The 13,686-nt window shown below is 40.8% G+C and overlaps 1 protein-coding gene and 1 long non-coding RNA gene across 7 annotated transcripts; one reads left to right on the top strand and one right to left on the bottom strand.

The window, feature by feature from the left end:
- Positions 1-95: 95 nt before the first annotated feature.
- On the top strand, positions 96-8,640 carry hexa (hexosaminidase A (alpha polypeptide)). 6 transcript variants are annotated; one of them, XM_084363876.1, is made up of 14 exons: positions 96-477; positions 1,104-1,205; positions 1,315-1,380; positions 1,546-1,592; positions 1,711-1,821; positions 1,906-2,007; positions 2,220-2,352; positions 2,669-2,849; positions 4,034-4,120; positions 4,217-4,289; positions 5,523-5,703; positions 5,976-6,066; positions 6,170-6,277; positions 6,414-8,640. In XM_084363876.1, exons 1-14 carry the CDS (start codon positions 207-209, stop codon positions 6,475-6,477), a joined length of 1,617 nt encoding a protein of 538 aa, XP_084220002.1. In that variant the 5' UTR covers positions 96-206; the 3' UTR covers positions 6,478-8,640. The 6 variants fall into 6 exon arrangements, with proteins under 6 accessions (XP_084220002.1, XP_084220001.1, XP_084220005.1 ...); XM_084363875.1 differs by having other exon boundaries at positions 1,101-1,205; XM_084363879.1 differs by lacking the exons at positions 5,976-6,066; positions 6,170-6,277; positions 6,414-8,640 and adding an exon at positions 4,357-4,552 and having other exon boundaries at positions 1,101-1,205; positions 5,523-5,661.
- On the bottom strand, positions 7,363-12,980 carry LOC311263658. Its single transcript, XR_014623377.1, has 2 exons — positions 7,645-12,980; positions 7,363-7,474 (listed from the first exon to the last, which is right to left on the bottom strand). It is a non-coding gene; the product is annotated as an uncharacterized lncRNA (long non-coding RNA).
- Between the last annotated feature and the right edge of the window lie 706 nt (positions 12,981-13,686).

Raw genomic sequence — 13,686 nt, 5'->3', positions numbered from 1 at the left:
TATGAATAATACAAAAAAGTATATAACCCCCCAGAATATGTCTCTTAAATATGTATATATAAAACGTAATAACTGTATAGACTGCTACACAAAATAGGAAGAAAAAAAAAACACACCCACACCTTGTGGCCTCAGTCACATGACTGCATGCCCAGAGGCACCTGACTGGTACGGTCTGACAGTGCTGTGCCATCGGATCCAGTGTTATGGACGTCATGTTTATGGTTACTCCTGGACGACACACTCGTTCAAATCTGTATTTGCTATTACTAATTATCGCCCAGTGTGGCCGACACGCAGTGGAGGGAGTATGGCCATTACCACAGGCTTTCATCTCCTCACCGGAGCGATACCCAGTGAACTCAAAGGATTTCTACTTTGTTTACGGAAGACAATCAGCTGCACAGCAGGGCTGCTCTGTTCTGGATACTGCTTTTAAGAGATACTTTTCTCTTATCTTTCCAGATTACCATTCTGGTAGGTGATAAAGTAAAGTGGAATTAAAAGTGTGGAGAACTATGGTAATATGAAAGTAAGATTTTAAACCTTGCTGGAGATACAAGGTCCAGTCATACCAAGAAATAATGTTAGTAGGCTTCTCACAAAGGTACTGAGAGTTAAACTTCTTGTTGTTGTAGTTTGTAACAGAACTATAGGACTGTGTCATAATTTATATGGGATCAGAATTTGCTATGCTACCATTATAAAATGTAAAACCTGGCTATATGTATAGGCCTAACAAATATGTAAAAAGTGGCTTATGGCTGGTGATTCACACATGTAAGACTGCTTTATGAATGGATACAAATATAGAGCAAAGGGCTCACTGTTTTGTTGTGAATGTTCTGTCAGTCACGTTGGCTTTCAAAGTAGATCAATGGGCTTTGTAAAGACAGCAATTCATCACCCAGGTAGTGTAGGCCTATCTACTCTAAAACCCCACAATAACAGTAGACCAGAGAGTAGCACAGCATCATGTCTGTGTTTTTAAAAAAATACCATAGGTTAGAGAATTAAGGCAGTCAGGCTGTAAGATGGTCAATATAGAAGTGCAACACAGCAACTAGTGAGTGTAATAATTTCACTTGTTTGACCTACAGCAGATGGTGTTCTGGGATTCAGGAAGCATAAACCGTTCATTGTGGAGATCAGCGTTGACCATGGTGATTGTGAGAGTTACCCGAATGAGGACTCTTCTGAGAGATGTAAGTATTAATCAGCACATGTATCTGAGCCACAGCACCACACATAATGGTCGCAATGGCAGCACAGCAGATAGCTGGATTATCTAACTGGTTCCTATTTGTGTTCCAGACAATCTGAGTGTCTCTGCAGGAAAAGCATCTCTTAATGCGGAAACCGTTTGGGGAGCTGTAAGAGGTGATTACAGCTGATATACTTTTGAAGAATATGCATAAATAAAATAGAACCTGTGTACAATGAGCACCAAGAAAAGGGTTAGTTTTCTTATATTGTACTCTGAATATTGTTGCAATCTTGGGATTAATAAAGGTCTATCTTGTCTTATCTTCTGATTAAGCACAGGTCTGGAAACTTTCAGTCAGCTGGTGTATCAAGATGATTTTGGCTCAGTAAGTCAGATTTTTCTAAAACTCAAAAGGCCATTACTTCTTGAATACACAATCTCATCATGTTGCTTGATTGGTCAGTTAAATCGAACAATTTTTTTCTTGTTGTTTCTCCTTTTAGTATTTTGTGAACAAGACAGAAATTCAGGACTTCCCCAGGTTTCAATTCAGGGGGATATTGTTGGACACCTCACGCCACTTCTTACCTGTGCAGGCCATTTTAAAAACTCTGGTAATGATCTGCTAACATAACATGAACATCAGCCTTCTGCTCACACACGTCATCAGTGGAATTAACCTATATCTTTCTTGTTAGGATGCAATGGCCTACAATAAGTTCAATGTGTTTCATTGGCACATTGTTGATGACCCCTCCTTCCCTTACCAGAGCAGCACATTCCCAGACCTTTCCAGTAAGGTATGTGTGGAGAATAAAGAGGGCTGTTATGTCATGCCTCAAGTCATGAGCATCGTGACCCTTCAAATTCACTGTAATTTGTCATGTGAACATTTCGGGAAAGGATATTTTATTTTATCTTAGATTTTTAACTAGGCAAACTACATGCAAGAGGTAGGAAAATGCTGAAAAGTTGCATCCACCCTGAACAAAGGATTCTGGCTCTGATTCAGGGGGCTTTCCACCCGATGACTCACATCTACACACAGTCAGATGTGAGAAGGGTGATCTCATATGCCAGGCTGTGGGGAATAAGGGTCCTGCCTGAGTTTGATTCACCCGGCCACACCAAATCTTGGGGAAAAGGTAAAATTAAATCACCAAATGAGACACATTTCATCAAAAACAACTGTTTTATCCAAATCATGTCAGCTCCTTGATCTTCAACATATGAAGTATTTGGCATTCTGCCCGATTTGGTTCGACAGGAATTCTGTCCGCTAAACCTGCAAGCCAGACCTATAAATGGAAATGTACTGAATCTCGAGTTTGACTCACTTCTTATCTGGAGGACTCTTTGCTACATCAGTTGCAGTAACACACAAGACAATTCAAGAAATATATTTAAATACAATGCTGAAATACAATGAACTAAATCTGACTGACTACCATTTAACCCTAGGGCAGCCTGACCTGTTAACTCCCTGCTACAGAGGGGGCACCCCTTCAGGTACGTTTGGTCCTGTTAATCCAGCGTTACCCTCCACGTACCGGTTCATGGCGAGACTATTTAAAGAAGTGTCTTCAGTGTTTCCTGATTCCTATATCCACTTAGGAGGGGATGAGGTTGACTTTTACTGCTGGTAAGCTGAAATGTGACTGATCATTTAAATGCCTGCTGACTGTTAATGATTTCATCCTGGGCACTGTTCTTTGTACGCGGATAACTTAATTATCAAGATTACATTTTAGACAATTTGACATCAGTCTGGTTTTTTTTGGCTCTTCAAAGCTGGCTTAAAATTAATCTGGACTAATCTGTTGTCATAGCAGAAAGTGGTCCCTAAAAGTAGAAGCTTATAGTCAGTTAGCTAGATCATCACCGATATGTTTGAGAGTGAATTCCATACCTGAATTAATTTTAAGATACCATTTTTTAATGAATGAGTGTTGATATAAGTATGATTTTAGACAAAAACATACAGGTTATTAAAAAATCATTATGATCTCCTCATAATGAGGAGTCACCTTTAACCATGTGTGATAAAATACACAACAAAATTAAAGTTTGTCCACATAAAAAGAACCAAACCAATTGTAGTTTAAGAAACAGTGTGCTTAAAGACATACACTCAATGTAAAGTAATTGATAAAAGACTAATAGTTTCAGAAAATATGGCACTTAATTTGATGTTAAAATGGGAATCTGTCATTTGAGCACTAACACTTATGAAAGATATAATATGTAACAATTCTGCATTTAAATGTCGAAAAGCAACCAGACTTTTGTTCTGAATTTTCTATATTTCTTTTATTTTATATTATCCCAGAAGTTAAAATTCAATGAAATCCATTATTTTACTCAAGGTGATGGTGCATTATATTTGGTCGCCTGTCGCTATAACCTGAGTTAGGAAAAAGTCAGCGAATGTGATGAACCATGACGTCAATAAAACTTTATAACGACTCTTTTCAAGAACATTTTTGCCTGAGACATGTAGATAGAATTTCATTAGCAATTGAGTTTGTTTAACAATGAAGACTGCAACTCCCATGATCCCCGCCACTTATTTAATCTATCTATCTATCTATCTATCTATATATATATATATATATATATATATATATATATATATGTATATACATATAAAATTAAGAAAACAAACAAATGTATATCTTGTCTCAGGTAGTGCATTTAGGTACATGTACTTAAAATTATGAAAAAGAAAAAAAACCTAAAATGTGCTTTAAAATCAGCAATGGACAGTGGGACTCATTTATGTACATGCAATTATACATAAATGAGTCCCACTGTCCATTTCCTTAGGCGATCCAACCCTGATGTCCGAGTGTTCATGCAGAAGATGGGATTTGGAGAAGACTTCACCAAACTGGAGGCATTCTACATAGAGAGGTAGGTTGTAAAGGGGAAAATGCAATGTAGAAAACTCGGGGAAACACACCAACCAACACATTAATGTCACGTCATGTTTGTCTCTATGTCCACCAGCATTGTGAATATCACTTCAGCTCTCAACAAAACCTCTGTCGTGTGGCAGGATGTGTTTGACTACCATGAACGAGTAAGTACACCCCAACAAATCACACCGTGCGAACATATTATACTACCAGTTCATCTAAGTCTGATAGTCTAAAGCATTTGTGTTGCAGCGTACCTCTCTGTCAGTGGTGCAGGTATGGAGAGACGGCTGTTACCTGTGCGAAGTGCGCAGGGTGGTCAAAGCAGGGCTCAGGGTGATTTTGGCCTCTCCATGGTATCTGGACCAGCCAGGACCCACACACAACTGGGCACGCTACTACACTGTGTGGCCCCTTGCATTCAAGGGTCAGAAACCTGTGTGCTGCGAGTGGTTGAGATGGTGCTGTCTGCTGTGGTTTTTGTCTCTTATAAGTTTTAGAGGTAAAACTGGACTTCCTGTAAAATATAGGATTTATGTGGCCAATGCTTTTTACTTTTAGAGCAACAGTATGTTTTACTTGTAGCCATACTACTAGGTCGTGATGAGGTGGTCCATGCATCAATTTTGCAGATATACTCTGTGTACCGAATCCCTATTGTATATTGATTGTATACAAAATGTACTGTATACAAATGTATATATATATATATATTGTATATTCGTACATATTTTTTAAATCACTTTTATAGGTGTGAATACTCAAATCAACTTAGAATTATTATGCAGTATGGAATTGGGACACAGCTACAGAGAGGTGTGTTTGCTGTGCTATAAGCTCACAATGCTGTTTGATGTCCAGCCCCATGGCTAAATGCTCACTTGTCTCCTAAACACTGACTTTGATGATTTCAGTGAGGATAAAATTGTGCCGTACAAACGTAAAATCACAGATCACAGACAGATATGAAAAATGTACTGCATGGAAATGAATAGGTTTTAAAAGCATTTTTTTCTGTAGAAAATATAGATTTATACAATTCAGTTTGCCTTGTACTCTCCTTGGTTAGTTCCAAGATGATGACATTTTTGAGAAAGGATATTCAGACAAGGCCTTTAGTTTATTAACAGCCTACTTTTAAGGAAGATTATGCTTTTGCTGAATAAGAACCAATTTCAGTTCAGATACTTTGCCTCAGAAGACAGGTACAAATTCTATAAACTGTCTCTAGGTAAGAGCTTGCCGTTGCTATGAGAGCTCATTAAGGATTTTTTAAATAGGTCTATTCTCAGATATAAAACACAGAATGTAAACAGATTAATCAGTTTTAAAATACTGGGTCAGCAGCAATATAGCACAGAGGAACGAGACAGTATGTCATTTGTCACCCTGCTCAGATTCCTAAGGACACAATGCTGCACATCTGGAAGGGCGTCCCAGTTGAATATAAGGCAGAGCTCAGCAGGATTACAAAAGCTGGCATGAGGGTCCTGCTGGCTGCTCCATGGTACATCAACCACATTTCATATGGCCAGGACTGGCGCAACTTCTACACCGTGCAGCCACAGAACTTTTCTGGTGTGTGCATGACCAAGTTAAATCACATACAATTATAAACTGGTTCAGGGTTGTACTGGTGATGATACTTGTCTTGTGATGGGAGCTGCCAATGGGAATTGTCCATTATAGAGTGTAATTTTAACATTGACGTGCTGAGTTTTGACTTGAAGTGGTGTGAAAAAATTTGAGGTCAGTACTTGTGTTTGGTAATAAACTCATTAACAGCCTAATAGCCATTAATTAAAACCCATCATGTGATTAAACCATTTTTTTTAACTGTCCCTTTACAGGTAGTGAGGAGCAGAAAAAGCTGGTGATAGGGGGTGAGGTCTGTGTGTGGGGAGAATATGTTGATGCCACCAATCTCACTCCACACCTTTGGTATGAGTCTAAAATCACCAAACTACACAACCTAGTATAGTAAGTGCAGCAACAGTTGCATGAAATCATTTAAAATAACAACTGGTTGCACCCAAAATCACAGGCCAAGGGCGAGTGCTGTAGCAGAGAGACTGTGGAGTGATGAGACGCAGACCTCCAGTGTGGACAAAGCATTTCCTCGTTTGCAAGACTTTCGCTGCCAGCTCCTGAGGTACTTTAACCTTTTCTATCCAAGCCCTTTAAAGAACTTAGGTTGATGGTATAAGCAAAGAGACAAGATACTCAGTGCTTTCTCATAACGTCTGCTTTATTACATTCTGATGTTTCTGCTTCCATATCTCTTCAAGACGTGGCATCCAAGCAGAGCCTCTGTATGTTGGATACTGCAAACACGAGTACCAAGGTACTTGAAGGTGCTGGATGGATTCATATTGCAAGATTTTTCAGGAGGATGTTTGAACTAAAAAAAGTTCCTACAGTATTTGGTTTCTTAGCTGACTCTGGAAATAAATCTTGTGTGGGACCTTTAAATTTGTGTGAAATCTTTAATAAAGATTTTGTTTTTTCAGTCTTAATTAATGAATTGGAGGTTTTAGGTCAGTTGCTATACGTACACACTGAAAGGTTTCTCAGGGAGTTATCTCATTACCAATGTTTTACCCAGGTACTTCAGTAAACATGTTTTTATTTTAGACTTTATATATTGAGCAGTTACAGTAACGTTAACAAAGACCTTCCTTGAAAACCAAAGTGCGGCACTGTAATGCCTTAGTTTGTAGTCTTGCATTGAAATGTAATAAAATAATGTTGGTGTGCAGACATTGTTTCTGTTTTTTCCTTCTTAACAGCTGTTACTGTAACACTTGGAAATGTGGGAATTTCTTACATAAAAGAAATTACCTTTACATGTTGTCCCAACACATACTTTGACTGGAAAGGCTGGATTAACAATGGATTACAAACACATTGATCCTTTTTCAAACATATTGGCATTTTAACTTTTCCAGGTTGTTTATTTCTTTATGGAGGTACCCAAGCATTTCAAGTCAAGTTAATTTTATTCAAATGTGTACAAAATACAAGTTTGTTTTCAGAGAACTCTTAGTTTATTATCATGTGCCAAAAATTTGGTCCAAATGAGGAAGTCCACATAAAAACCCTTTAACGGGAAAAAAAATTGTGAAACCTCAGGGATTAGCTCTCCATATGTGCCATGCTGTATGTTCAAACTTCAATTGCAGCGGTCGAATTGCAATGGAGAACTAATAATAGAAACAATAAATGCACTGTTCTGAGTAAATGTAAAAAGTTATATTTTAACGAAAATAAAATAAGTGGAAGACGCAGAGCAACTTCCAGTTTCCACAAGAGCTGATAGGACCTCAACCACCAAACTTCCTTTGTAGACCTGGAAAGAAGATAGACAACACAGTCACACTCGAGGCAAAACTCAGACACCATTCATACAAAGATAATATGAATCAAAGATAACATAATGCAAGAAAAAACTCTAAGATTGGACATAACATATACCCAGAACATTTACACTTTACATAGAAAAGCAAGTTGAGAACTTACAAAATATCAGCAAGTGGAAGACAGAGAGAACTCTCTAGATGCCACTGGAGCTCACAGGACCTCGGCCATAAAACCTCCCTGGTAGACCTGGAAAGGAGACAGACTACACCTTCATACTACAAGTATGAAGGTGTAGTCTGTCAGATGGTATCTCCGTGTCCAAATACCATTCACACAAAAGCACATAACAGAAGAGGTGTTAGGATTTTGCAATCAATTACAGAAAACAATGCAAAAAAACTATGGGGGCAGAAGACCTGGAAAAGAGATTTTTGGATGGGGCATTAAAGACTTGCAGACATTGTGACATTACAACAGCAGAACAGAGAAAAAAATAGACAGATTGGGACACCAGTCTCCCGTGAGCAAAGATCAGCTTCCAACACCTGCATTGATGAGGAAAAGGTTGTGCAGACCTGTTAAAGAATTGCGCTGTAAAATTAGAGTGCCGAACTAATTAAAAACATATCGAGAACGGTGCGGTGGTGTCTTGACAGTCACAAACGTATAAAGTATGACAATAAAAAAACGGAAACTATGTATCACGACACCGCCCTCGAGTGGGCAAGGCTAAACCTCTGGAAAAACCATTTGTGTGGTAAAATTGGAGGGATGCTTGGGAAGAAACACACAAGAGGGACCCTCTTCCAAGGCGTGCAGACATCGTGATATCAAAAATAAAAGAAATTACAACAGCAGAACAGGAAAACAATTGGGAAACTGCGACACCACTCTCCAGTGAGCAAAGACCAGCTTCCAAATTTAAGACGTATCGCAAACAGCGACCCGAGATGGACGATAAATACACGTGGCAGTGGTCAAATTTATACACAGAGGAGTCACAAACGAGACATTCACAAGAAGCCAAAAGGCGGAAGAAACCAGTGAACCGAGACGGACGTTCAAAGAAAGATGATCGATGTGGCATGCAGTAAAGTTGGAGCCGACCTGTTAAAGAATTGCACTGTAAAATTAGAGTGCCGAGCAAATTAAAAACATATCGAAAACGGTGCGGTGGTGTTTTGACAGTCACAAACGCAGAAAGTATGACACAAAAAAAATGGAAACTATGTATCACGACACCCCCCTCGAGTAGGCAAGGCTAAACCTCCGGAAAAACCATTCGTGTGGTAAAATTGGAGGGATGCTTGGGAAGAAACACACAAGAGGGACCCTCTTCCAAGGCCTGCAGACATCGTGATATCAAAAATGAAAGAAATTACAACAGCAGAAAAGTAAAAAAAAATAGGCAGACTGTGACACCACTCTCCAGTGAGCAAAGACCAGCTTCCAAATATCGCAAACAGCGACCCGAGATGGACGATAAATACACGTGGCAGTGGTCAAATTTATACACAGAGGAGTCACAAACAAGACATTCACAAGAAGTCAAAAGGCGGAAGAAACCAGTGAACCGAGACGGACGTTCAAAGAAAGATGATCGATGTGGCATGCAGTAAAGTTGGAGCAGACCTGTTAAAGAATTGCACTGTAAAATTAGAGTGCCGAGCAAATTAAAAACATATCGAAAACAGTGCGGTGGTGTTTTGACAATCACAAACGCAGAAAGTATGACAATAAAAAAACTACACAAAAACTTAGTAATATTCCTTCATACTGCTCGTGTCAATTGGGAGACTGTGACACCACTCTCCAGTGAGCAAAGACCAGCTTCCAAATTTAAGACGTATCGCAAACAGCGACCCCAAATGGATGATAAACACACGTGGCAGTGGTCAAATTTATACACAGAGGAGTCACAAACGAGACATTCACAAGAAGTCAAAAGGCGGAAGAAACCAGTGAACCGAGACGGACATTAAATGAAATACGATCGATGTGGCATGCAGTAAAGTTGGAGCCGACCTGTAAAAGAATTGCACTGTAAAATTAGAGTGCCGAGCAAATAAAAAACATATCGAAAATGGTGCGGTGGTGTTTTGACAGTCACAAACGTATAAAGTATGACAATAAAAAAACGGAAACTATGTATCACGACACCCCCCTCGAGTAGGCAAGGCTAAACCTCCGGAAAAACCATTTGTGTGGTAAAATTGGAGGGATGCTTGGGAAGAAACACACAAGAGGGACCCTCTTCCAAGGCGTGCAGACATCGTGATATCAAAAATGAAAGAAATTACAACAGCAGAAAAGTAAAAAAAATAGGCAGACTGTGACAGCACTCGCCAGTGAGCAAAGATCATCTTCCAACTGCATCAGTCAGGCAAAGCTTGAAAGCTGCTTTGGGCTGCCAGTTCATCACAGGGCTGACATATAGGGACAAACAACCGTTAACGCTTACAATAACACCTACGGGCAAGTTAGTGCGACCGAATAACCTAACTTGCATGTCTTTGGATTGTGGGAGGAAGCTGGAGTACCCGGGGAGAACCCACGCAGACACAGGGAGAACATGCAAAGTCCACACAGAGAGGCCAGGCCGAGTCTCGACCCAGGACCTCCTTGCTGTGAGGCAACAGTGCTAACCACTGCGCCACCGTGCTGCCCCCTTTGAAAGAATTCTGCATCAAAATAAGAGTGCCGAAAAAGTTTAAGACTTATGGACACCAGCGAAGCGAATTGGACATTATATACATGTGGCGGTGGGAAAGCTCACACACAGGGCAGTCAAATATGGGACCATCACAAAAAATCCAAAGGCGAATGAAACCAGTGAACCGAGACGGACATTAAATGAAATACGATCGATGTGGCATGCCGTAAAGTTGGATCAGACCTGTAAAAGAATTGCACTGTAAAATTAGAGTGCCGAGCGAATTAAAAACATATTGAAAACAGTGCGGTGGTGTTTTGACAGTCACAAACGCATAAAGTATGACAATACAAAAACGGAAACTATGTATCACGACACCCCCCTCAAGTAGGCAAGGCTAAACCTCCTGAAAAACCATTCGTGTGGTAAAATTGGAGGGATGCTTGGGAAGAAACACACAAGAGGGACCCTCTTCCAAGGCGTGCAGACATCGCGATATCAAAAATAAAAGAAATTACAACAGCAGAACAGGAAAACAATTGGGAGACTGTGACACCACTCTCCAGTGAGCAAAGACCAGCTTCCAAATTTAAGACGTATCGCAAACAGCGACCCGAGATGGACGATAGATACACGTGGCAGTGGTCAAATTTATACACAGAGGAGTCACAAACGAGACATTCACAAGAAGTCAAAAGGCGGAAGAAACCAGTGAACCGAAACGGACATTAAATGAAATACGATCGATGTGGCATGCAGTAAAGTTGGAGCCGACCTGTAAAAGAATTGCACTGTAAAATTAGAGTGCCGAGCAAATAAAAAACATATCGAAACCGGTGTAGTGGTGTCCTGGCAGTCACAAACGTATAAACGATGACAATACAAAAACGGAAACTATGTATCACGACACCGCCCTCGAGTAGGCAAGGCTAAACCTCCGGAAAAACCATTTGTGTGGTAAAATTGGAGGGATGCTTGGGAAGAAACACACAAGAGGGACCCTCTTCCAAGGCGTGCAGACATCGTGATATCAAAAATGAAAGAAATTACAACAGCAGAAAAGTAAAAAAAAATAGGCAGACTGTGACAGCACTCGCCAGTGAGCAAAGATCATCTTCCAACTGCATCAGTCAGGCAAAGCTTGAAAGCTGCTTTGGGCTGCCAGCTCATCACAGGGCTGACATATAGGGACAAACAACCGTTAACGCTTACCATAACACCTACGGGCAAGTTAGTGCGACCGAATAACCTAACTTGCATGTCTTTGGATTGTGGGAGGAAGCTGGAGTACCCGGGGAGAACCCACGCAGACACAGGGAAACATGCAAACTCCACACAGAGAGGCCAGGCCGAGTCTCGACCCGGGACCTCCTTGCTGTGAGGCAACAGTGCTAACCACTGCGCCACCGTGCTGCCCCCTTTGAAAGAATTCTGCATCAAAATAAGAGTGCCGAAAAAGTTTAAGACTTATGGACACCAGCGAAGCGAATTGGACATTATATACATGTGGCGGTGGGAAAGCTCACACACAGGGCAGTCAAATATGGGACCATCACAAAAAATCCAAAGGCGAATGAAACCAATGAACCGAGACGGACATTAAATGAAATACGATCGATGTGGCATGCATTAAAGTTGGAGCCGACCTGTTAAAAAATTGCACTGTAAAATTAGTTTGCAGAGCAACTTAAAAACATATCGAAAACAGTGCGGTGGTGTCTTGACAGTCACAAACGCAGAAAGTATGACAATAAAAAAACGGAAACTATGTATCACGACACCGCCCTCGAGTAGGCAAGGCTAAACCTCCGGAAAAACCATCTGGTGGTAAAATTGGAGGGATGCTTGGGAAGAAACACACAAGAGGGACCCTCTTCCAAGGCCTGCAGACATCGTGATATCAAAAATAAAAGAAATTACAACAGCAGAACAGGAAAACAATTGGGAGACTGTGACACCACTCTCCAGTGAGCAAAGACCAGCTTCCAAATTTAAGACGTATCGCAAACAGCGACCCGAGATGGACGATAAATACACGTGGCAGTGGTCAAATTTATAAACAGAGGAGTCACAAACGAGACATTCACAAGAAGTCAAAAGGCGGAAGAAACCAGTGAACCGAGACGGACATTAAATGAAATACGATCGATGTGGCATGCAGTAAAGTTGGAGCCGACCTGTAAAAGAATTGCACTGTAAAATTAGAGTGCCGAGCAAATAAAAAACATATCGAAACCGGTGCAGTGGTGTCTTGACAGTCACAAACGTATAAACGATGACAATACAAAAACGGAAACTATGTATCACGACACCGCCCTCGAGTAGGCAAGGCTAAACCTCCGGAAAAACCATTTGTGTGGTAAAATTGGAGGGATGCTTGGGAAGAAACACACAAGAGGGACCCTCTTCCAAGGCGTGCAGACATCGTGATATCAAAAATGAAAGAAATTACAACAGCAGAAAAGTAAAAAAAAATAGGCAGACTGTGACAGCACTCGCCAGTGAGCAAAGATCATCTTCCAACTGCATCAGTCAGGCAAAGCTTGAAAGCTGCTTTGGGCTGCCAGCTCATCACAGGGCTGACATATAGGGACAAACAACCGTTAACGCTTACCATAACACCTACGGGCAAGTTAGTGCGACCGAATAACCTAACTTGCATGTCTTTGGATTGTGGGAGGAAGCCGGAGTACCCGGAGAGAACCCACGCAGACACAGGGAGAACATGCAAACTCCACACAGAGAGGCCAGGCCGAGTCTCGGCCCAGGACCTCCTTGCTGTGAGGCAACAGTGCTAACCACTGCGCCACCGTGCTGCCCCCTTTGAAAGAATTCTGCATCAAAATTATGGTGCCTTCATGTGCTATGGTATTTATGGTAAATACCAAAAGACGACATGAAAAGTGCACATGAACACCCTCTCATGTGGTATTTTCCACTGGGCAACTCGTAGAATTTTTTGATGCCCGAGTTGCCGAGATGAGATAACCTTTCACCTTTTCAACATGGCGGCGAGCAACGGAAGATTCGTGAATGGTAAGCAATGTACACTACTAAACGTGTTTTGCTGCTGTTAGTGGATAGTTTTTGTAGCCTATAAAGTGTTGCTCCATTGACAATTGTAATATGATGCGTTAACACTCGGTGTCAGTTTTTAAAATACCATTATGGTTTGGTTTTACCTCCCCAGAGCAGATGCTAACAAGCCTGAATCTGTGTGTCCACCATCTTTATTTTCTCTGTACAACAACAAAAACACATGAACACAACGCACTGGTAAATACCAGATCACAAGTGGAAAATACCATCTGTACCATAGCACATGAAGGCAGCATTAGAGTGCCGAAAAAGTTTAAGACTTATGGACACCAGCGAAGCGAATTGGACATTATATACATGTGGCGGTGGGAAAGCTCACACACAGAGCAGTCAAATATGAGACCATCACAAAAAATCCAAAGGCGAATGAAACCAGTGAACCGAGACGGACATTAAATGAATTGTTCACTCTAGAACGAAATTCACTCATTATCGACTAACCCTCATGC

Source organism: Pagrus pagrus (genome assembly GCF_965226575.1).
Source record: "Pagrus pagrus genome assembly, chromosome: 10".
Taxonomy (NCBI): domain Eukaryota; kingdom Metazoa; phylum Chordata; class Actinopteri; order Spariformes; family Sparidae; genus Pagrus; species Pagrus pagrus.
The sequence above is the reverse complement of the archived record's forward strand: the minus strand, read 5'-3'. Positions and strand labels throughout refer to the sequence as shown.

What these genes read in the sequence shown, in the direction of transcription:
- hexa (XM_084363875.1), top strand. Translation starts at nt 207, where the DNA reads ATGGACGTCATGTTTATGGTTACTCCTGGACGACACACTCGTTCAAAT. An exon ending in CGTTTGGGGAGCTGTAAGAG is followed by an intron (nt 1,381 to 1,545) that starts GTGATTACAGCT and finishes GATTAAGCACAG; the next exon opens with GTCTGGAAACTTTCAGTCAG. An exon ending in GAGGCATTCTACATAGAGAG is followed by an intron (nt 4,121 to 4,216) that starts GTAGGTTGTAAA and finishes TATGTCCACCAG; the next exon opens with CATTGTGAATATCACTTCAG.